This window comes from Mustelus asterias, unplaced genomic scaffold (assembly GCF_964213995.1).
Source record: "Mustelus asterias unplaced genomic scaffold, sMusAst1.hap1.1 HAP1_SCAFFOLD_201, whole genome shotgun sequence".
NCBI lineage: Eukaryota > Metazoa > Chordata > Chondrichthyes > Carcharhiniformes > Triakidae > Mustelus > Mustelus asterias.
The window spans coordinates 403,906-428,520 of NW_027590192.1; the positions used below are offsets into that span (position 1 = coordinate 403,906).

General features: G+C 45.3%; 3 protein-coding genes across 3 annotated transcripts in view; 1 reads left to right on the forward strand and 2 right to left on the reverse strand.

Moving 5' to 3' along the window:
* The window catches only part of LOC144485604 (uncharacterized), a 158,567-nt gene that overhangs the window by 80,560 nt on the left and 53,392 nt on the right, over positions 1-24,615 (reverse strand). The window lies entirely within an intron of this gene.
* On the reverse strand, positions 3,006-8,297 carry LOC144485629 (uncharacterized). The gene is made up of 2 exons (XM_078203729.1): positions 8,235-8,297; positions 3,006-5,896 (listed from the first exon to the last, which is right to left on the reverse strand). The coding sequence occupies exon 2, from the start codon at positions 3,858-3,860 to the stop codon at positions 3,261-3,263; it is 600 nt and encodes a 199-aa protein (XP_078059855.1). The 5' UTR covers positions 3,861-5,896; positions 8,235-8,297; the 3' UTR covers positions 3,006-3,260.
* On the forward strand, positions 10,516-23,877 carry LOC144485605 (uncharacterized). The gene is given in 4 exon segments (XM_078203704.1): positions 10,516-11,153; positions 14,498-14,561; positions 22,491-23,531; positions 23,534-23,877. Coding segments are annotated over 4 exon segments (1,833 nt in total). The 3' UTR covers positions 23,624-23,877.

Here is a 24,615-nt window from a genome sequence, read left to right on the forward strand (position 1 = left end):
GGTGATCTTACAGAGGTCTATAAAATAATGAGGGGCACAGATCAGCTAGATAGTCAATATCTTTTCCCAAAGGTAGGGGAGGCTAAAACTAGAGGGCATAGATTTAAGTTGAGAGGGGAGAGATACAAAAGTGTCCAGAGGGGCAATTTTTTCACACAGAGGGTGGTGAGTGTCTGGAACAAGCTGCCAGAGGTAGTAGTAGAGGCAGGTACAATTTTGTCTTTTAAAAAGCATTTAACAGTTACATGGATATGATGGGTATAGAGGGATATGGGCCAAATGCGGACAATTGGGATTAGTTTAGGGGTTTAAAAAAAAGGTGGCATGGACAAGTGGGGCTGAAGGGCCTGTTTCCGTGCTGTAAACCTCTATGACTCTACAACTCTGAGCCTATTTTGTTTATTTTTCTTTGATTGTTTCATTTTTCTTTCTTTCAGTCGGCAGCCCCCCCCCCCTGCTCCAGGCACAGCTTTTGTTCCTTTTCTCGCTCCATTCCCTTTGGCTCTGAGGAATTCACTTTTCTCTCATTCAATTTCTCCTGGCTTCCACCCTATCAGACCTTCCTTTAGTCCCTGTCTCACCCGCCCCTTTCTCCAAACCTGTTACATTTCTAACTTTTCCCAGTTCTGAAGAAAGGTCACAGACCTGAAATGTTAACTGTGTTTCTCTCTCTGCACAGATGCTGCCTAAACTGCTGAATTTTGTTCCAACATATCATTCGTCTTTTTTACTGCCTTTTACACCTGCATGCTTACCTTCAGTGACTATTGTGCAAGAACACCCAGGTCTTGTTGCATATTTCCTCCTCCTACTTTATGGCTATTCAGATAGTAATCTGTCTTCCCATTTTTGCTCCCAAAGTGGATGACCTCACATTTATCCAAATTATACTGCAACTGCCAATCATTTGCCCACTCACTCAACTTGTCAAATTACACTGAAGGATTGCTGCATCCTCCTCACAGCTCACCCTCCCACCTTGCTTTGTGTCATTAACAAATTTGGAGATATTGCATTTAGTTCCCTCATCTAAGTCATTTATATGTAGTAACGAGCTGAGGTCCCAGCTCTGACCCCTGCATTACCCCATTAGTCACTTCCTGCCATTTTAAAAAAGTTTTTAAAAAGTTTATTTATTAGTCACAAGTAAGGCTTACATTAACACTGCAATGAAGTTACTGTGAAATTCCCCAAGTTGCCACAGTCCAGCGCCTGTTCGGGTCAATGTACCTAACCAGCACGTCTTTCGGACTGTGGGAGGAAACCCATGGGGAGAACATGCAAACTCCACACAGACAGTGACCCAAGCCAGGAATCGAACCTGCGTCCCTGGCGCTGTGAAGCAGCAGTGCTAAGCACTGTGCTACCGTGCCGCCATTTGGAAAAAGACCCGTTTATTCCTACTCTTTGTGTCCTGTCTGCCAACTAGTTTCTATCCATCTGAACACACTACCTCAATCCCATGTGCTTTAATTTTACATGTTAATCTTTTATGTGGGACTTTGTCGAAATCCTTCTGAAAGTTGAAATAAACCACATCAACTGGCTCCCCCTCATCAATTCTACTAGTTATATCCCCAAAGAATTCCAACAGTTTTTGTCAAGCACCATTTCCCTTTCTTAAATCCATGCTGATTCTGTCCGATCCTGCCACTGTTTTTCAAGTGTTTTGCAACAGAATCTTTGAAAATGGATTCTTGAATATTCCCCACTAACAGTGTCAGGCTTTCTGGTCTATAATTCCTTGTTTTCTCTCTACCTCCCTTTTTAAATAGTGGGGTTACATTAGCTACACTCCAACCTGTAGAAACTGTTCCAGCATTTATAGAATCTTGGAAGATGACCACCAATGCATCAACTATTTCTCAGGCACCTTCCTTGAGGAATCTGGCGTACACATTATCAGGTCCTGGGGATTTAGAGGCCTTCAATCCCATCAGTTTCCCCAACACTATTTCTCTACTAATACTGATCTCCATCAGTTCCTCCCTCTCACTAAACCCTGTGTTCCCCAACATTTTTGTGTCCTCCTTTGTGAAGACAGAACCAAAGTATGTGGTCAGTTGGTCAGCCATTTCTTTGTTCCCCATTATAAATTCCTCTGTTTCTGACTGTTAGGTAATTTGTCTTCATCAATGTTTTTCTTGTCACATACCTATAGAAACTTTTACAGTCAGTTTTTATGTTCCCTGTCAGCTTACTCTCATATTCCATTTTCCACTTCTTAATCAATCCCTTGGTCCTCTGTTGCTGAATTCTAAACTGCTCCCAATCATCAGGTCTGTTGTTTTCCTTGGCCAAATTGTATGTCTCTATCTTGGATCTAATGCTATCTCTAATTTCTCAGAATTCTCTGTGTTGTGCCTCACTGCGAAATCCCTGATTTTCCACTTTGGGAAGCTCATCACATGATGATATTTTGAGTCAGACCTGAAGCACTTGTTAATTGTTCCCCAGTCATTCCTGGGGTTCATTTGTTTATTAATGCTGTTCCAATCTGTCTTTTGTTATGATATCCAGATCTGCTATAGCTGCTTTCACCCCCTACAAAACCTGTCAAAGTCTAACCATGTTTCATAACCATCCAGTAGATCATCTATCTTGTTAATCTCATCATTGAACCCAAACAGAAGATCCAAACCTTTATCCGTGTCCAACTGACGGACATCCAGCTCACAAACTACTTTGCTTCTGATTTTCCTTTTGCTGGGAAGTGACGATGCCAAGGCCAGACCTTGGTTCCCCCTTGGTAGGGATGTAACCAGTGTCCACATCTCCACTTTCATATGGTTCAGACTCTGAGAGCAGCAGCGGGTAATCTGACCCTGACAATTCCCACTCACTTTCAGCCATTTCTCACAAAAGCTGCTGGGATTGCAAAACTTCTGTCTGAAAAATATTTCCCTTTAGCTTCCAATCTCCACCAATAGAAAATATTCCCTCTGACCATGTTACAATCCTGACAGTCTTATGGTGAAAGAAGAAGTTGGAGCCAACCTTTATTTGGTACAGATTTATTTAGAGTGAAACTTCACAGGTATTTCCCTCCTAACTTCACACTATGTCAGTACAAGTCTCTTTATTTGCATTCATAATCATCCAATCAATGCCCTCAATTTGTATTTACTTAATCTCAAATGATTTGTTATCCCCAAGAGTGGGAGCAGATAATAAGTCGAATCGGAGTGACTGCTGCGATGTCTCAACAGAGGTTGAATCATTCAACGAATATGATTAACAGAAAAATCCCATCACAATAGTTACTTGTGAACTCGCTGGTGTGTCTGCAGAGTGGATGACTGAGTGAATCCCTTCCCACATGTGGAGCAGATGAAAGGTCTCTCCCCAGTGTGAACTCGCTGGTGTAACCGCAGGTTGGATGAGCGAGCAAAACCTTTCCCACAAACGGAGCAAATGAATGGCCTCTCCCCAGTGTGAACTCTCTGGTGTTTCAGCAGATTGGCTGAATGAGCAAATCCCTTCCCACACTGGGAGCAGGTGAATGGTCTCTCTCCGGTGTGCCCTTCCTTGTGTATTGCTAGGTTGGATGACTGATTGAATCCCTTCCCACATACAGAGCAGGTGTATGGTCTTTCCCCAGTGTGAATTCGCTGGTGCGTCCGCAATGTGTGAGAGTGAGCAAATCCCTTCCCACACTGGGAGCAGGTGAACGGCCTCTCCCCAGTGTGAACAGTCTGGTGTGTCAGCAAATTTGATGACCGACTGAATCCCTTCCCACATTGGGAGCAGGTGAACGGCTTCTCCTCAGTGTGAATTTGCTTGTGTAATGCAAGGTTGGATGACTGAGTGAATCCCTTCCCACACACAGAGCAGGATGTGTTGGAACTATTGAATGGCATCAAGGTTGGTAAGTCGCCGGGACCGGATGGGATGTACCCCAGGTTACTGTGGGAGGCGAGGGAGGAGATTGCGGAGCCTTTGGCGATGATCTTTGCATCGTCGATGGAGACGGGAGAGGTTCCGGAGGATTGGAGGATTGCAGACGTGGTCCCTATATTCAAGAAAGGGAACAGGGACAGCCCGGGAAATTACCGACCGGTGAGTCTAACCTCAGTGGTTGGTAAGTTGATGGAGAGGATCCTGAGAGACAGGATTTATGATCATCTAGAGAAGTTTAGTATGATCAAAAGTAGTCAGCACAGCTTTGTCAAGGGCAGGTCGTGCCTTACGAGCCTGGTTGAGTTCTTTGAAAATGTGACCAAACACATTGACGAAGGAAGAGCGGTGGATGTGGTCTATATGGACTTCAGCAAGGCGTTCGATAAGGTCCCCCATGCAAGACTTCTTGAGAAAGTGAGAGGGCATGGGATCCAAGGGGCTGTTGCCTTGTGGATCCAGAACTGGCTTGCCTGCAGAAGGCAGAGAGTGGCTGTGGAGGGGTCTTTCTCTGCATGGAGGTCAGTGACCAGTGGAGTGCCCCAGGGATCTGTTCTGGGACCCTTGCTGTTTGTCATTTTCATAAATGACCTGGATGAGGAAGTGGAGGGATGGGTTGGTAAGTTTGCTGACGACACCAAGGTAGGTGGTGTTGTGGATAGTTTGGAGGGATGTCAGAAGTTGCAGCGAGACATAGATAGAATGCAAGACTGGGCGGAGAAGTGGCAGATGGACTTCAACCCGGATAAGTGTGTGGTGATCCATTTTGGCAGATCCAATGGGATGAAGCAGCAGTATAATATGAAGGGTACCATTCTTAGCAGTGTAGAGGATCAGAAGGACCTTGGGGTCCGGGTCCATAGGACTCTTAAATCGGCCTCGCAGGTGGAGGATGCGGTCAAGAAGGCGTACGGCGTACTGGCCTTCATTAATCGAGGGATTGAGTTTAGGAGTCGGGAGATAATGCTGCAGCTTTATAGGACCCTGGTTAGACCCCACTTGGAGTACTGCGCGCAGTTCTGGTCACCTCATTACAGGAAAGATGTTGAAGCCATTGAAAGGGTGCAGAGGAGATTTACAAGGATGTTGCCTGGATTGGGGGGCATGCCTTATGAGGATAGGTTGAGGGAGCTTGGTCTCTTCTCCCTGGAGAGACGAAGGATGAGAGGTGACCTGATAGAGGTTTACAAGATGTTGAGAGGTCTGGATAGGGTAGACTCTCAGAGGCTATTTCCAAGGGCTGAAATGGTTGCTACGAGAGGACACAGGTTTAAGGTGCTGGGGGGTAGGTACAGAAGAGATGTCAGGGGTAAGTTTTTCACTCAGAGGGTGGTGGGTGAGTGGAATCGGCTGACGTCGGTGGTGGTGGAGGCAAACTCGTTGGGGTCTTTTAAGAGACTTCTGGATGAGTACATGGGATTTAATGGGATTGAGGGCTATAGATAGGCCTAGAGGTGGGGATGTGATCGGCGCAACTTGTGGGCCGAAGGGCCTGTTTGTGCTGTGGCTTTCTATGTTCTATAGAGCAGGTGAACGGTCTCTCTCCAGTGTGCATTCGCTGATGTTTCAGCAGATTGGATGAGTGAGCAAATCGCTTCCCGCACTGGGAGCAGGTGAATGGTCTCTCCCCAGTGTGAATTCGCTGGTGTTTTACTAGGGTGGATGGGTGAGCAAAACCCTTTCCACACTGGGAGCAGGTGAATGGCCTCTCCCCAGTGTGACTGCGCCGATGAGTTTCCAGCAGGGATGGGTAATTGAATTCCTTCCCACAGTCTCTACATTTCCATGCCATCTCTCTGTTGTGAACTGCAATTGTGCTCCGAAAGGCCAGATGATTGGTTGAAGTCTTGTCCACACAGAGAACATATGTATAGTTTCTCTCCACTGTGAACGGTGCTATTTTCTTCCATGTTCAAAATACAATGATATTCAGGTTACAATAAATTGGCCGATTCCATCAGATTCTGATATATTGTTTGAATCCTCATCTTCTAAAACCCTGTGAAATTGATTAAAACAGAAAGAAGAGAGTAAGGGAACCCACAAAAAAACAATGGTTGTGAAATTGAGCTGAATGAATCTGGGGCCAGCACTCGGAAAAAGTGACTATGAAAGCTGTTGGATTGTCATGAAAAACCCAACTGATTCACTAAGATCAAAGCAAAATACTGCGGATGCTGGAATCTGAAACAAAAACAGAAAATGCTGGAGAAACTCAGCAGGTCTGACAGCATCTGCAGAGAGAGAATGGGGCCAACGTTCCGAGTCTGGAAGACCCATTGTCGACAAGTGTCATCCAGACTCAAAACATTGGCTCTATTCTCTCTCCACAGACACTGTCAGACCTGCTGAGTTTCTCCAGCATTTTCTGTTTTTGTTCCAACTGATTCACTAATGTCCTTCACGAAAAGAAACTTGTCATCCGGGCTGGGTCTACACAAGACTCTGGGCACTGTGGGAGGAGACAGAGAGAAGGCCGGGGTGAAGGAGAGGGATTTTATACATCAACAACTCAATGAGAACTTTGACAGAATCTCCCAAACCCTCAACCTCCATCATTAAGAAGGACTAAGATAGCAGGTAGACGTGAACACCATCACCTCCAAGTTCCCCTCCAGCTCACACACCATCCTGACTTGTCTGACGTCCAGGACTAAGAGAATTTTTTTCCAAATCAATACTGGGAATTCTGAACCCATTGTCTTCAGTCCCCACTACAAACTCCACTCCCTCGCCAGCAACTCTATCCCTCTTCCTGGGAACTGTCTGAGGCTGAACCAGGCTGTTCACAATCCTGGTGAAATATTTCACCCCAAGATGAGGTTCCAGCCACAATATCCACATCATCATCAAGACCGCCTACTTCCACCTCAGTGACATCGCCCGACTCAGTGGCAGGTTACAGAGGGACATAGATAAGCTGCAGAGCTGGGCTCTGGAGTTTAATGCGGAAAAGTGTGAGGTGATTCACTTTGGAAGGAGTAACAGGAATACAGAGTACTGGGCTAATGGTAAGATACTTGGTAGTAAGGATGAACAGAGGGATCTGGGTGTCCATGTGCATAGATCCCTGAATGTTGGCACCCAGGTTGATAGGGTTGTTAAGAAGGCATACGGTCTGTTAGCTTTTATTGGTAAAGGGATTGAGTTTCGGAGCCAGGAGGTCATGCTGCAACTGTACAAAACTCTGGTGCGGCCGCATTTGGAGTATTGCGTACAGTTCTGGTCGCCGTATGATAGGAAAGATGTGGAAGTGTTGGAAAGGGTGCAGAGGAGATTTACCAGGATATTGCCTGGTATGGTGGGAAAATCGTATGAGGAAAGGCTGAGGGGCTTGAGGTTGTTTTCGTTAGAGAGAAGAAGGTTAAGAGGTGACTTAATAGAGGCATACAAGATGATCAGAGGATTAGATAGGGTGGATAGTGAGAGCCTTTTTCCTCGGATGGTGTTGGCTAGCACGAGGAGACATAGCTTTAAATTGAGGGGTGAGAGATACAGGACAGATGTTAGAGGTAGGTTCTTTACTCAGAGAGTAGTAAGGGTGTGGAATGCCCTGCCTGCAGCAGTGGTGGACTCGTCAACGTTGAGAGCGTTCAAGTGGTTATTGGATAAACATATGGATAATATTGGAATAGTGTAGATTAGAGGGGCTTTAGATTGGTACCACTGGTTGGCGCAACATCGAGGGCCGAAGGGCCTGTACTGCATTGTAATGTTCTATGACTCCGCCCCAGTCTCAGCTTATCTGGAACCCTCATCCATTCTATTGTGACGTCACACTCACTCTCCATAGAACAAAGAACAGTACAGCACAGGAAACAGGCCCTTCGGCCCTCCAAGCCTGTGCCGCCCCTTGGTCCAACGAGACCAATCGTTTGTATCCCTCCATTCCCAGGCTGCCCATGTGACTATCCAGGTAAGTCTTAAACGATGTCAGCGTGCCTGCCTCCACCACCCGACTTGGCAGCGCATTCCAGGCCCCCACCACCCTCTGTGTAAAAAACGTCCCTCTGATGTCTGAGTTATACTTCGCCCCTCTCAGCTTGAGCCTGTGACCCCTCGTGATCGTCACCTCCGACCTGGGAAAAAGCTTCCCACCGTTGTGACGCATAACTGTCATGAATTCTATTGTGACGTCAGGACTTCACTCCCTGCTGGCCTCCCACACTCAGCCGCAATGGCGGCAGGCAGCCCAGGCCCAACACGACATGTTGCGGCTCCATTTGGCACAAACGGGGGGAACCGGGAAGTTCATTTCCGGGGTTTGCCTTTGAACATGTTTAGAAAGCTCTTCACCCACCCGCCATGTTCATCGCTCCCCGCGCGCCGCCCTCTACCTGGTATTGATCTTGGTTCCGACTTAAAACCGTCCGTCCATCGCCATTACCCGCACTGCGCATGCTTCAGGTCCCGCCCCTCAGTCATTCTGATTGGTTGGAGGACCAGCCACTCCCGCTCGGTCCTCCAGCCCCGCCCCCTCTTCCTATTGGTCCGGAGCTGCCGTCAATCAGTGCCCGGGTATTGTGATGTGGAGCATGCGCAGTGTCATTGCTGTCCTTGGCGCTTGTTTGTCCCGGAGAAGCGGAGTCAGCGTTAGGCGGTGGCTGGGAGGATTTGGAAACACTTTGTGGATCCGCAAACCCTTCAGAATCATTGTCAGCTCCCTGGTTTGCAGCTGCGGGGCTTCTCCCTCCCTCCCTCCCTCCCTCCCGGGAACAGGCCCAGGTTAACGGCCCCATCCTGGCTCAGCCACTGGAGGATGGTTCACATCAGAGGATGGGGGAGGGGGACAATAAATAAGAGGTTACACTTTGGCCTCAAATCAATGAGGACTCTGATCTCTGGGAAAGAAGGAAACCCTGGGAGGTGGGCGGGGAGGATTCACAAACACCCGCTGGAGGCCCCAACACCCCCAATAAGACCCATTGGTTTTATTGTCAGTCTGCAGACAGGAGCTGGAGAACTGAACCCAGGATGTGGAGATGCCGGCGTTGGTCTGGGGTAAACACAGTAAGAGTTCTAACAACACCAGGTTAAAATCCAACAGGTTTATTTGGTAGCAAATGCCATTAGCTTTTGGAGCGCTGCGCCTTCATCAAGAAGGCGTACGGCGTACTGGCCTTCATTAATCGAGGGATTGAGTTTAGGAGTCGGGAGATAATGCTGCAGCTTTATAGGACCCTGGTTAGACCCCACTTGGAGTACTGCGCGCAGTTCTGGTCACCTCATTACAGGAAAGATGTTGAAGCCATTGAAAGGGTGCAGAGGAGATTTACAAGGATGTTGCCTGGATTGGGGGGCATGCCTTATGAGGATAGGTTGAGGGAGCTTGGTCTCTTCTCCCTGGAGAGACGAAGGATGAGAGGTGACCTGATAGAGGTTTACAAGATGTTGAGAGGTCTGGATAGGGTAGACTCTCAGAGGCTATTTCCAAGGGCTGAAATGGTTGCTACGAGAGGACACAGGTTTAAGGTGCTGGGGGGTAGGTACAGAAGAGATGTCAGGGGTAAGTTTTTCACTCAGAGGGTGGTGGGTGAGTGGAATCGGCTGACGTCGGTGGTGGTGGAGGCAAACTCGTTGGGGTCTTTTAAGAGACTTCTGGATGAGTACATGGGATTTAATGGGATTGAGGGCTATAGATAGGCCTAGAGGTGGGGATGTGATCGGCGCAACTTGTGGGCCGAAGGGCCTGTTTGTGCTGTGGCTTTCTATGTTCTATGTTCTATATCTGCACCCAGACAGAGGAGAGGGAGGGAGAAAACTGGGAGTGGAGGAAAGAAATGGTGGAGATGGTGAGATGGGTTTGGATTTCAGCCCTGGGAGGAGGGAGAGTGTGTGGGACGGGGATTTACTGATTTGGGGGAACAAAAGAGGAAAAAATGTTTCAGAGATACTCGAATTATCTTTTCAGAACTTCTATCCCAGACTTAGTTATCATTTTCCTAAATTTCTTTTGCAGGGTGTTAGAAGGGGAGAATTTGCAGATTAAAAAGTACAAAAGCAAACATCACATCAAGATTTAACAGAATCACCCGATTCATCAGGATTTGAATATCATCAACCTTACACTGTGGAAGGAGGAGAATGTCTGTTCTGTCTGTGGGAAAAGATTTCAAACATCACTGTGACTGGAAAAGCACCGAGACACACACACCCGAATGAGAGTGTTCCAGTGAACTGACTGGAAGGAGCTTCAACCAGTAACACAGCCTGATAAAACATCACACTATTCACAGCGAGGAGAAACTGTACATGTGTTCTGTGTGTGGATGAAGCTTCAACTGATCGTGCAACCTGGAGAGACACAAGGACACCAGCACCATGGAGAAACCGTGGAAATGTGGGGACTGTGGGAAGGGATTTAATTATCCATCCCGGCTGGAATATCATCGATGCACTCACACTGGAGTCAACATCACACACAGGCCACTGAAATGTGGGGACTGTGGTAAAGTGATCAGATCCCCATCAGATCTGGAAACTCATCGACGTGGTCACATTGGCGAGAGACCATTCACTTGCTTCAAGTGTGGGAAGGGATTTGCTCGGACATCCACCCTGCTGAGACACCAGCGTGTTTACACTGGGGCGAGGCCGTTCACCTGCTCCCAATGTGGCATGGGATTCACTCAGTCATCTCACCTCACTGTACATCAGCAAGTTCACACTGGGGAGAGACCATTTAGCTGCTCTGTGTGTGGGAAGGGATTCACCAGTTTAACTAATCTCACATCTCATCAGCTTGTTCACACTGATAAGAGACTTTTTAAATGTTCGGACTGTGGTAAGAGCTTCAAAAGCACAAGGAATCTACGGAGACACCAATACATTCACTCTAGTCAGAGCCCATTCTCCTGTTCTGTGTGCAGTAAGGGATTCACTCGATCATTCAGTCTCCTGCGACACCAGCGAGTTCATACCGAGGAGAGACCGTTCCCTTGCACTAAATGTGGAAAGCGATTCAGTCGGTCGTGCAGCTTGCAGAGACATCAACAAATTCACTCTGCGGAGAACCCATTCATCTGTTTCATCTGTGGTAAGGGATTCACTCAGTCAGCTCTCCTCCTGAGACACCAGCGTGTTCACTCTACAGAGAGGCCTTTCATCTGCTCTGAGTGTGGGATAGGATTCATTCAGTCATTCCAACTGCTGAGACACCAGCGAATTCACACTGGAGAGAGGCCGTTCATCTGCTCCCAGTGTGGGAAGGGATTTACTCAGTCCTATCACCTACTGAGACACCAGCGAGTTCACGAGTGACTGCAGGGTTGGATTCTGCTATTATTGCTCCTGTTAATCACATCCGGGACTGGACTATGTTCATTCTGACAGGGCTCATTCTTTTCATGATGTTAATAATTCCTGTGACTGCACTGGAGTTAATATTTTCTTATAGTGTTAAGTCTAACAGCGTTTTGACAGTGTGTGTTGGGTAAAAGTTTAAAGTTTCAAAGTTTATTTATTGTTGATTTCCCCAAGAAAAGAGACAAATTGATGTCCTTGTTGTGATATGAAGTTGAGGAAATATACATACGAACAAGTAACCAGGATGTAAAGCAGCAAGTGACTGAAGTGTTACTGGGGAGCACTTTGGGATCAATGACCATAATTCGATTAGTTTTAACATAGTTATGGAAAAGGATAGGTCTGGTCCACAAGTTAAAGTTCTAAATTGGGGCTTGGCCAATTTTGATGGGATTGTACAGGAACTTTCACAAGCTGATTGGGGAAGGCTGTTCACAGGTCAAGGAACGTCTGGAATGTGGGATGCTTTCAGAAGCGAGATAGCGAGAGTTCAGGACCAGCACATTCCTATTAGTATAAAGGACAAGACCGCCAGGAGAAGGAAACACTCGAAGACGAGAGATACTGAGATTCTGGTCAATAAAAAGAAGGAAGCATATGTCAGGTACAGGCAGCTGGGGCCAAGTGAACCCCTTGAGGAGTATCGGGAGTGCAGAAGTCCACTTAAAATGGAAATCAGGAAGGCAAAAAGGGAACAGGAGATAGCTTTGGCAGATAAGGTAAAAGAAAATCCAAAGAGATTCTACAAGTATATTAAGGGCAAAAGAGTAACTAGGGAGAGAATAGGCCCCTTAAAGATCAACAAGGTCATTTATGTGTGAAGCCACAGGAGATGGGTGAGATCCTAATGGAATATTTCTCATCAGTATTTACCCTGAAGAAAGACATGAAAACTTGGGAATTCAGGGATGTAAATAGTGATGTCTTCAATGGCGCCCACATTACAGAAGACAAGGTGCTGGAAGTTTTAAAACACATAAAGGTAGATAAATCTCAAGGACCTGATCAAGCGCATCCCAGGACATTGTGGGAAGCTGGGGAAAAAATTGTGGCGCCCCCTAGCGTATATATTTGTATCATCAACAACCACGGGTGAGGTGCCAGAAGACTGGAGAGAGGCAAATGTTACAGCTATTTGAGAAAGGCAGCAGGGAAAAGCCAGGGAACTACAGACCGGTGAACCTAACGTCAGTGGTGGGTAAGTTGTTGGACGGTAGTCTGAGAGACAGGATCTACATGCATTTGGAAAGACAAAGGCTGATTACGGATTGTCAGCATCGCTTTGTGCACGGGAAATTGTGTCTTAAAAATTTAACAGAGCTTTTTGAAAGGGTGACCAAAAACAAATAGATGAGGACGGTGCAGTAGATGTTGTCTACATGGACTTCAGCAAGGCCTTCGACAAGGTACCTATGGTAGACTGGCCAGTTAAGGTTAGATCACATGGGATCCATGGAGAACTAGCCAGACTTATAAATGGACCTACCTTGCACTAAATTGATCTTTCTCTACACCCTCGCTATGACTAACACTACATTCTGCACTCTCTCGTTTCCTTCTCTATGAATGGTATACTTTGTACAGCGTGCAAGAAACAATACTTTTCACTGTATACTAATACATGTGATAATAATAAATCAAATCAAAAATTGAATACAAAATTGGCTTGCTGGTAGAAGACAGAAGGTGGTGGTAGAGGGTTGCTTTTCAAACTGGAATTAGAGCTGGAGATGGATGGTCAGTTCCCTCTGTCCGGGGCTGGGGGATTCACACTCATTTCCCTCAGGCACTCCTTCTCACTGCAGTTTTACAGGAGAAAGTCCCCACTTCAATCCTGCCTGCAAACTTTGTGTTTAAAATTGTAACTGAGGAGGAATTAACAGTGAGATTAGTTTCACGTTGAACAGGATGAGAGTTACTGTTGTGTCCTTCTTAAAACTCCTTCTTCATCTTTAAACAGGTAACGGTAAGTCAGAGAAAACTATCCACAGTGACCCCAAAACTAGACACTGCAAATCCCACCTCAAAACGGTGAATATTTTCCCAAACTCAAAGCAGGTGAACAGCCCCTCCCCAATGTGAACGAGGTATACAGTGAGTTGAAATGATCCCCTGAACCCAGTCTCTCATCAGTGTTAAAACCTTGATGAGACATTAGTAATCCACAATTTTGGGGTGGCACGGTGACACAATGGTTAGCACTGCTGCCACATAGCGCCAGGGATCTGGGTTTAATTCTGCCCATTGCGTCTGTCTGTGTGGAGTTTGCACATTCTCCCCATGTGTGCATGGGTTTCCTCCGGGTGCTCCAGTTTCCTCCCGCAGTCCAAAGATGTGCAGGTTTGTTTGATTAGCCATGCTAAATTGGCCCGAGTGTCAGGGGAATTAGCAGGATAAATATGTGGGGTGTGGGGAATAGGGCCTGGGCGGGATTGTGGTCAGACTCAATGGGCCAAATGGCCTCCTTCTGCAATGTAAAGATTCTATAAAACTTTTATAGCAGCTCCCACAGTCTGGGCATTTTTAAGGTCTCTTCTACTCAGTATGAAACTGGGGGTGTTTACAGGGTGGGTGAGTGAATCCCTTCTGTTAGGGTCCTGGACCCGGAGCCCCTAAATTACATTCGGAAGCCAGGCTAGACCCCAGCAATTTTTTTATTTTGGCATAAATGTGAGGATAGGATGCTTCTGACGAGGAGAAATTCCACTGACAAATTAGGGATCTTTCATAGTAAAGCTAACTTTATTTAATATCACAGTTTAAATATAACTCTAACAAATGAATCAGCTTAATCATTAACAGTTGAACAACATTTAAAAATGCAAAGAAACAATCTTAATTTCTAACTTATCACTATTTCAGTTCCAAATAAGCAACATTACTCTTATAGTTGTAAGTGCCACTTTAAATATAGTTAGTAACCATAAATATAGTTGAGTGTAGATAGTCTTAAAGCTTTCAGAAAGACAACAAGTCTCAGAGCAGCTTGTAGAAACCCTCTATCTTCAAACGATTAGAACTGCAAAAGCTTCTTCCTGCAAAGACCCACTATCACATGACCTGTCAATCAAATCTAGAAATCCCAGAGGAATGTCTTGTTTAAACAAAAGCCCATCAGCTCTATCAAAGTAACTGATTCCCAGCTTTCACAACCCTTGAGAGACACAGACACACCAGATACCTGCAGAATAAAGCTGGATTTTTAAACATTCCCCCTCAGCAGAAAAACATACACCCACTGCAATACTATCATCACGCTTCTCACACTTGAAGCAGATAAATGACCTCTCCCCAGTTTAAACCCACTGGTGTCTAACAAGCTGAGAAGACTGAATGATCCCTTGCCGTACTCAGAGCAGGTAAAGGGCATTTCCCCAGTGTGGTTTCCAGCTCTGACGGTTAATTGAATATCTCTTTATACTCTCCACATTTCCATGGTTTCTGCCAACTGTGACTGTGGTTATCAATGGTGCTGATTTCTTCCATGTTCAAAACTTTCTACTTTTCAGGTTATGATAAATTCTGTGGCTACATCCAAGCCTGATCTGATGTTTTGTGAGAGTTTCCTGGCCACAAATCCTCTAAGACTGACTATATTAACATTATCTCAGGATTACTCCCAGTGCCATGTACTATTCAGAGTCGAAACAGCAGGATATATTGGGTGAATACCTGGCTGAAAAGATGATGTGAGAGGCAGGGTTTCAGATTCCTGGGACATTGCGACTGGTTCTGGGGAAGGTGGGACCAGTACAAACTGGACAGGGCCAGGACTGATGTGCTTGGGGGGTTGGGGGTGTACTTGTTGAGTCATTGAGAAGGTTTAAACTAAAATGGCAGGGAGATGGAAACCTATGTAAGGATTCAGAGCAGAGGGTACCAAGAACAAGAGAAAAAGACAGCAAGAAGAATAAGAAAAGTGATAGGCAGAGAATTGAGAGCCAGAATCAGATACGGACACAGTAAAAAATGGTAGGAACTGGACAACAAATGTTAAAAGGACTAGCCTGAAGGTTTTGTACATGAACGCTTGGAGCATTCAAAATAAAATGGATGAATTTGTTGCACAGTTAGATGTAAAGGGGTATAATACAGTTGGGACTACAGAGACATAGCTCCAAGGTGACCAAGGATGGGAACTAAACATTGAGGGCTATTCAGTGTTTAGGAAGGACAGACATAAACAAAAACATGGTGGAGTTGCATTGTTAATTAAGGATGATATGTGGAATATGTATGGGTCAAGTTAAGCCACACCAAGGGGCAAAAAACATTTGTGGGTGTGGTATACAGACTACCAAATTAATGGTAATGTTGGGAAAAGCATTAGACAGGAAATCAGAGATGCATGTGTTAAATAAATATCTGTGATTATAGGTGACTTTAATCTGCATACAGATTGGGTGATCAAATTAATCACATTACAATAGAGGAGGAATTTTTGGAGTGGTCTTCTGGCCCAATACTTTTGAGGAGCTAAGGGAGCATGCCATCTTGAACTGGGTATTGTGCAATGAGAAAGGATTGACAATCTAGTTGTGAGAGAACCCTTGGGGATGAGCAACCATAATATGATAGAATTCTTTGTCAAAGTGGATAATGATGTAGTTGATTCTGACACCAGAGTCCTGAATTTCAGTAAAGGTAACTATAATGGATTGAGGCATGAATTGGCTATGATGGACTGGGAAACATGACTGAAAGGAAGGACAGTGGACAGACAATGTTAAAGTTTATTAGTCACAAGTAAGGCTGACATTAACACTGCAATGAAGTTACTGTGAAATTCCCCTCGTCGCCACAGTCCGGCGCCTGTTCGGGTCAATGCATCTAACAACACGTCTTTCAGAATTTGGGAGGAAACCGGAGCACCCGGAGGAAACCCACGTGGACACGGGGAGAACATGCAAACTCCACAGAGACAGTGACCCAAGCCAGGAATTGAACCCGGCAGCATTGCGAACCACTATGCCACTGTGCCACCCACGGTAGGCATTTAAGGAACAAGTAGGTGAACTTAAAGTTGTTTACTCCTATTTGGCACAAGAGTGGAAAAGGAACTGTAGCCAAACCATTGCTTCCAAGGGAAATTAGAGAGAGCATTAGATTCCAAGAAGAAGCATAAAAATTGGCAAGAAAAAGCAAAAGACCTGAGGATTGGGAGCAGTTTACAATACAGCAAAGGAGGACCAAGGAATTGGTTCAGAAGGAGAAATTAGAATATGAAAGTAAGCTAGTGGGGAACATAAAAACTGAGTGTAAAAGGTTCTATAGGTATGTAAAGAGAAAAAGGTTGACAAAACGAATGTAGGCCCTTTACAGTCAGAAACAGGAGAATTCATAACGGGGAATAAAGAAGTGGCTGAGGAACTAAATTCGTACTTTGCTTCTGAATTCACAAAAGAATATCCCATGATTCAAAAAGGGAGGAAGCGAGAAAATGGGGAACTATAGACTACTGAGCCTAATGTAGGTAGTAGGGAAGTTGCTAGGGTCAGCATAACCAAAGTCTTATACAGCTGCAACATGTTTTCCCAATTCTTATACTCAGCGTCTCGACCGATTTAAGACCAGCATGCGATTCGCCCTCTTGACCACTTTGTCCACCTGAGTTGCCACGTTCAGGGTACTGTGGATCTGCACACTTAAATCCCTCTGTACGCCAACATTTCTAAGGACTCTAGCATTTACTGTATACTTTCCTTCTGCAGTAGACCTTCCAAATTACATCACCTCACGTTTGTCTGTGTTAAATTCCATCTAGTAAGAAGTCTCACAACACCAGGTTAAAGTCCAACAGGTTTATTTGGTAGCAAAAGCCATAAGCTTTCGGAGCACTGCTCCTCGAAGGATTTCAGGAAGGAAGTAGATTTGGCTCTTGGGGCTAAAGGTATCAAGGGATATGGATGAGGAGGGGTGGGGGAGAAGAGGCAGGATCAGGATATTGATTTTGATGATCAGCCATGATAATAATGAATGGTGGAGCAGGCTTGAAGGGCCGAATGGCCTATTCCTGATTCTATTTTCTATGCATGTTTCTATGTAACAGAGCTGGGGTTATTTTTCAATTCAGCAGAAATAGACTCAAATGAATGTGGTTCAGTCTGAATATGAAAAACAGCAAAATCCAATCACAATAATTACTTATGAATTCGCTGATGTGTCAGCAGAGTGGACGACTGACTGAATCCCTTCCCACACACACAGCAGATGAATGGCTTCTCTCCAGTGTGAATTCGTTGGTGTCTCAGCAGATTGGCTGAGTGAGTAAATCCCTTCCCACACTGGGAACAGACGAATGGCCTCTCCCCAGTGTGAACTCGCTGGTGTTTTGCTAGGTTGGATGACTCCTTGAATTTCTTCCCACACACAGAGCAGGTGAATGGTCTGGCCTCAGTGTGAATTCGCCGGTGTTTTGCTAGGTTGGCTGACTGACTGAATCTCTTCCCACACTGGGAGCAAGTGAACGGCCTCTCCCCAGTGTGAACTCGCTTGTGTAATGCTAGGTTGAATGACTGATTGAATCCCTTCCCGCACACACAGCAGCTGAATGGTCTCTCCTTAGTGTGAATCCTTTGGTGTATACGCAAGCTGGATGACTGAATGAATCCCCTCCCGCATCGGGAGCAGGTGAATGGCCTCTCCCCAGTGTGACGGCGTCGATGAGTTTCCAGCTGCGATGGGTATTTGAATCCCTTCCCACAGTCCTCACATTGCCATGCCATCTCCTTGTTGTGACTGTAATTATGTTCCGAAAGGCTGGATGATTGGTTGAAGTCTTGTCCACACACACAACACGTGTACAGTTTCTCTCCACTGTGGATGGCGCTGTTTTCTTCTATATTCAAAACACAATGATATTCAGGTTACAATAACTTGGCCAACTCCATCAGGTTCTGATACCACGTTTGGTTTGCGTTTCCCCACTGCAAATCCTCCTCTTCTAAATCAAACTGATTTAAAACAGCAAAAAGGGAGTGAGAGAGAACCCACAAAAACACAAAGGCAAGTTGTGAAATTGAGCTGAATGAATCTGGTATTTTGTGGGACCGGAGTGAGGAAAGGGTAAACATAAAAGCTGCTGAATTGTCATAAAAACCCAACTGAGTCACTAAGGTCCTTCAGGGAAGGGTATGTGCCACCTGGTCTGGGTCTACACAAGAATCTGGGCACTGTGTGAGGTGACAGAGAGAAGTGGGAGAGGCAGTGGTGAAGAAGAGGGATTTCAAACATCTATAACTCGACGGGAACTTTGACAGAATCTCCCAAACTCTCAATCTCCATCACCTATAAGGACCAAGGTAGCAGGTAGATGTGAACACCATCACCTCCAAGTTCGCTTTTAACTCACACACCATCCTGACTTGTCTGACATCCAGTACTAAAAGAACAGAAAATTCTTCCATATAAATACTGGGAAGACTGAACCCATTGAGTTCAGTTCCCACTACAAATTCCACTCTCTCACCACCAAATCTACCCCTCTTCCTAGCAACTGTCTTGGGGTGAAATATTTCACCCCAAGATGAGCTTCCAGCCACATATCATCATCATCAAGACTGCCTATTTGTGACATGAAACTCAGGAGAATGAGGATATAGAGAGAGAATGGAACTGACTGAATTGCTCTGCAGAGAGTTGCCATGGATTTGAGTTGCCAAATGGATTCCTTCTATGCTGTAATTTTGCATGACTGTAACACTACATACTCTACCTCTCCTTTCCTTTTCTATGTACAGTATGCTTCGCCTGTATAGCACGCAAAAAACAATACTTTTCATTATACACTAATCCAAGAATAGAATCCCTACAGTGCAGAAGGAGGCCATTCGGCCACCGAGTCTGTACCAACCACAATCCCACCCAGGCCCTATTCCCACAACCCCACACATTTACCCTGCTAATCCCCCGACACTATGGTCAATTTATTATGGTCAATCAACCTAACCCACACATCTTTGGAACCAAAAGAGAAAATGCTGGAAAATCTCGGCAGGTCTGGCAGCATCTGTAAGGAGAGAAAAGAGCTGACATTTCGAGCCCAGATGACACTTTGTCAAAGCTAAAAAGCATAGAAAGTGGGAGATATTTATACGCAGGGTGAGGGAATGAAAGATGAGTCATAGCCACAGAAACTCCTTTGCTTCCCCTTTCCTTAAATATTACCTCTCTCCCACCCATTCTTCCTCCAACCCCCCCCCCCCCCCCCCGCCCCCCACATCTTCATCTGTCACAGCTTACCCGCTGATTTCAGCTTCTCTGCCATCAGGCCATTCACACCCTTTATTCTCTCAGAGCCATTAGCAGCCTTTTCCCCTGGTTTTTGTGGCTATGACTCATCTTTCAGTCCCTCACCCTGCAGCTTAAATATCTCCCACTTTCTATGCCTTTTAGCTTTGACAAAGGGTCATCTGGACTCGAACCGTCAGCTCTTTTCTCTCCTTACAGATGCTGCCAGACCTGCTGAGATTTTCCAGCATTTTCTCTTTTGGTTTCAGATTCCAGCATCTGCAGTAATTTGCTTTTATCCGCACATTTTTGGACAAGGGACAATAATAAATCGAATCAAATAGGTAACATTGACAAAGTGCTATATATTCCAAGACAAGAAATAGGGAATCATAAATAACATAGTATATAACATATAACTATGTTAAACATATCTCTGTCCCATACTAATTTACTGTTCATTTAAATATTAGCCCTCTCCTGGGAAACTCCCCCTTTAATTGTGAACATTGGGTAAGAGGCTATCCTATTATCCAGATAAATAAATCTGTCAAACTTAGGGAGTTAAAGGTTGTCTATGTCTTTGAGAGAGAAAGAAAAAGATACCTGGGCCTAGTCCTGCTCCTAATTCTGGTGTCCGTCTGTAACGTTTTCAGAGTCTGCAGTCTCCCAGGATTCACTTCCTTTCCCTTCAGTTGCTGCAAGTTCCCAATTTCCCCCAGAATGAGAAAAGAAATGGAAAGGGGGAAACATTGATTTCCTCCCAGATGTTGTCCAGAGGAGGGAGTTTCACTCTGAAGCTCATTGGCCAACTTCCGCGTTGTGACGTCACAATGGAGCCCAGCCTGAAGCAGCCAATAGGAATCAATCTGCTCCACGGTGACGTCCTGAGGTTCCAGTGCGCAGGCTCGGACGCTGTCTCCTCTCCACCCCCTCCCCCCCCCCCCCCCCGGAAAGAGATCCATTGATGCCCCTCTCCCGAGTTCTGGCCAATCGGGAGCCCTGGCAGACCGGAAGGACTCTTGTACTCCAGCCAATCAGTGGGTGGGCTTTGTGACATAGGAGGTTGAGCTTCACACAGACTGAACCTTCTTCCTGTGACCCACATCTGTGAGTAAAACAGTTTGTGTTGCAGATAAAGAACAGGCAGGGTGTGAGAGGTGTTCAGGAGGGAAGGGAAGAGTTCAGTGAACAGTGAAGCTGTGAGTGGGAGATGGGGAGGGAGTCTGAGCAGCTGGAAAAAGCAGAACAAAAAGGCTGATTGGGAGAATCGACCAGTGAGAGATCCAGAGGCTGTGACTCCTGGAGCTGCCTGTGGAAATGGGCTGTAGGGAAAGAGTCCAGTCCAACCTCCTGTAAAGGGAAAGGAGCTGAACCTATACCTGGGAAATTTAGAGAGTTTTGGGACTCTGTAACTGGAATTAGAGCCAAATATGTGGAGGGGGGAAATGTTTTATTTTATTTTATTTATTATTGTCACATGTATTAACATAGTGAAAAGTATTGTTTCTTGCACATTATCCAGACAAAGCATACCGTTCATAGAGAAGGAAACAAGAGAGTGCAGAATGTAGTGTTACAGTTATAGCTAGGGTGCAGAGAAAGATCAACTTCATGCAAGGTAGGTCCATTCAGAAGTCTGACAGCAGCAGGGACAAAGCTGTTCTTGTGTCGGTTGGTACGTGACCTCAGACTTTTGTATCTTTTTCCCTATGGAAGAAGGTGGAAGAGAGAATGTCCGGGGTGCGTGGGGTTCTTAATTATGCTGGCTGCTTTGCCAAGGCAGCGAGCAGTGTAATCAGAGTCAATGGATGGGAGGCTGGTTTGTGATGCTTGTAAATATTTGTAAACATTTGTAAATCTTTGTGATTTTGTGGAACCTGTTGTTATTGTCTGAACTATTTAAAGTCAAATTTATCCTGTCTGCTCAAGTACCATTGTCTGTGAATGCATGCTTCATTTATGTTGATTTTAGTTTGATTATTGCAGTAAAAGTATGAAATGAATGAAACCTTATTCTTTGGTTTATTCCATTGGGATTGTCTGGGAAATTGTTTATTTGAAGATTATCAGTCTCTATGGAGATCATAACAGAGGTATTTCTAGTTTTGTTATTGTACATGTTAGATGTATTATTTTTGGTGCTGCAGTAAAGTACATTTATTTTTTATTTCTATTCTTGGAATATAGTAATATAGTTGTGTTATATATTTCCAGTCAGTGAGACATTGCAGCACAAAAAGAGTCCATTTGGCAACTCGAGTCCATGTCAACTCTCCATAGAACAACCAGTGGGTCCCATTCCCCCTCTGTATCACTGTCCTACAGGTTTATTTCTTTTGAATGACCAACATCATTTGAAATCATGGGTTCTCTCTGCTTCCACCATCCGCATGTGGGGTGAATTCCAGTTTATGACCACTTGAAGTCCAAACAAACTTTCTACACATATTCCCGACCTCTCTCTAATAACGTAATATAGCACTTTTACACAAATTATAGTCCAGTTCTATATGAATATAAGGGATATATAGGTGAACAGCTTGCCTGAAGATTTTCAGGTCTTTGTGCCCTGGAGTGTGAACCAGCAGCTTCAGCAGAATCGGGAGGGTGAAGATTCGGTGCAGAATGTGTGGGACAGAAATTTACAACTTTTCAGGAATAAAAGAATAGAAAATAGTTTAAATGAATCGAGAATTGTCCATTCTGAATTTATTTTCTATGTGCATGGTGTTGACTTTTGAAAACTTCTTTCACAGGATATTAGAAGGGGAGGATTTGCAGGACAGAAATATCAAAACAAAACATTACGTTCAGATCTGACAGAGTCACTCGATTAATCACAACGTGAATATCATTGGCCTTTGACTCGAGAAGAATTGTTTATTGTTTGGTTTTTTTTCTGTGGAAAAAGATTGAACATTAGTGTGACTGGAAAAGCACTGAGAAGTACAAACCTGAGTGTGTGTTCAGGTTACACAGCCTGAAAAGCATTGCCCCATTTACATTGAGAGGGAGTGTACATCTGTTCTCGGTGAGGACGAGGCTTCAACTGATTGTCAAACCTGGAGGGACAGAAGGCCTCCCGCATCAGGGAGAAACAGTGGAAATGTGGGGACTGTGGAAAAAGATTCAAAGCACCGTGTGAGCTGGAGATTCATCGACGCAGTCACACTGGGGAGAAGCCATTCACCTGCCCTGATTGTGGGAAAGGGTTCTCTCAGTTATCCAACCTGGTGACACATCAGAAAATTCACACTGGGGAGAGGCCATTCACCTGCTCTGAATGTGGGAAGGGTTTCACTGATTCATCCCGTCTTCTGACACACGGACGCATTCACACGGGGGAGAGGCCTTTCACCTGCATTGAGTGTGGGAAGAGGTTCGGGGATTCATCCAGCCTCCGGAGACACAAGCGAGTTCACACTGGGGAGAGGTCATTTGCTTGCTCAGTGTGTGGGAAGGGATTCACTCTTTCATCCAACCTGCGGAGACACCAGCGAATACACACCGGGCAGAGGCCGTACACCTGCTCTGACTGTGGGAAGGGATTCACTCGGTCATCTCACCTGCTGATACATCAGCGAGTCCACACCGGGGAGAGGCCGTTCACCTGCACCGTGTGTGGGAAAGGATTCAGTGCATCATTTACCCTACAGAACCACCAGGCAGTTCACACTGGGGAGAGGTCATTCACCTGCTCCGTGTGTGGGAAGGGATTCACTCAGTTATCAACCTTGCTGCGACACCGGGCAGTTCACACTGGAGAGAGGCCGTTTCCCTGCTCTGTGTGTGGGAAGGGATTTACTAGGTCCACTAGTCTGCTGACACACCAGCGAATTCACTCTGGAGAGAGACCATTCAGTTGCACTGAGTGTGGGAAGGGATTCACTGATTCCTCCAGCCTCTGGAAACACCGGCGAGTTCACACCGGGGAGAGGCCATTCACCTGCTGTGTGTGTGGGAAAGGATTCACTGAGTCATCCAGTCTGCGCGCACACCGTCGAGTTCACACTGGGGAGAAGCCTTTCACCTGCTCTGAATGTGGGAAGGGATTTGCTGATCCTTCCAGCCTGCGGAAACACAAGCAAGTTCACACGGAGGAGAGAGGCTGTTCACCTGCTCGGAGTGTAGGAAAGGATTCACTGAGTCATCCAACCTGCTGAGACATTATGGCAGTCACACCGATTAGAGACCTTTTAAATACTCTGACTGTGGGTGTTAATTGTATAATTTGGGGTTAAATATATACAAGCAGTGGACATTGATTAGATGTTTACATGAGCACATATAGACACTTACTGACAGAGCATGGAATGGTATTAGGAGTTATATACCTGCAATGTTTCACTCTGTGAATAAATCTATACCAAGTAAAGATTGGAACCAGTTTCCTCCTTCACCAGAAAGCGGTCAGGATTATAACGTGGTGACAGAGAATGTTTAAAAATACCTGACGTTTCCAATCTGAATGTTTGAGAAGGAATAATGAAAGCTTTGATAAAAATCAGAAGGGGAAGATGCAAATTATCTTAAAACTACACAATTTGTTCACACTACTTGCCAAAGATTAAAAATCCTGCTTCAAGATGCAGGAGCAGTTGATGAAGAGTATCTGAGACTCATACAAGAGACAAAGTGTACAATGTATAAAAATTATTGGAGGATGCCATCACATCCCAACAGTGAACCTTCCCTTGGCCCTTGGGGCTGGAGCTGTGGCACCAGCTCAGTTTCTGAATGATGAGTTTTGAGACGTGTGTGAAAACATCAACATTCTGGTCAGGAACACGGCAGCTGAAAGTCCTTTCAGTGATGGACTCTGTGAAAGGAATCACTCGGTGATCGATGAAATGCTGCAGAAAATCTCAGCTGATCAGCCAAACTGCAAGTTGATAACTGCACTGGCCTGGACGATTCATGTAAAGAATTCACTTCAGAGATGGTTGGAGAGTATAATCCCTGTTAATTGGTCTGCGGGAAAAATTCCAAATGACCCTCTGTGCTGGGGATAACCCTCCTGATTTAGAAGGGACGACAATTAGTACAATTTTTATTCATTTATCTGATTGTTTCACTGGTGATCGAGCTAAGAAATTATTGCAGATCCTCGATGAGGGGTGTTTTATAATGTAATACTTTGTACAAAATAAAGACCATGTTTTTATTTTTCAAATTGTTTTG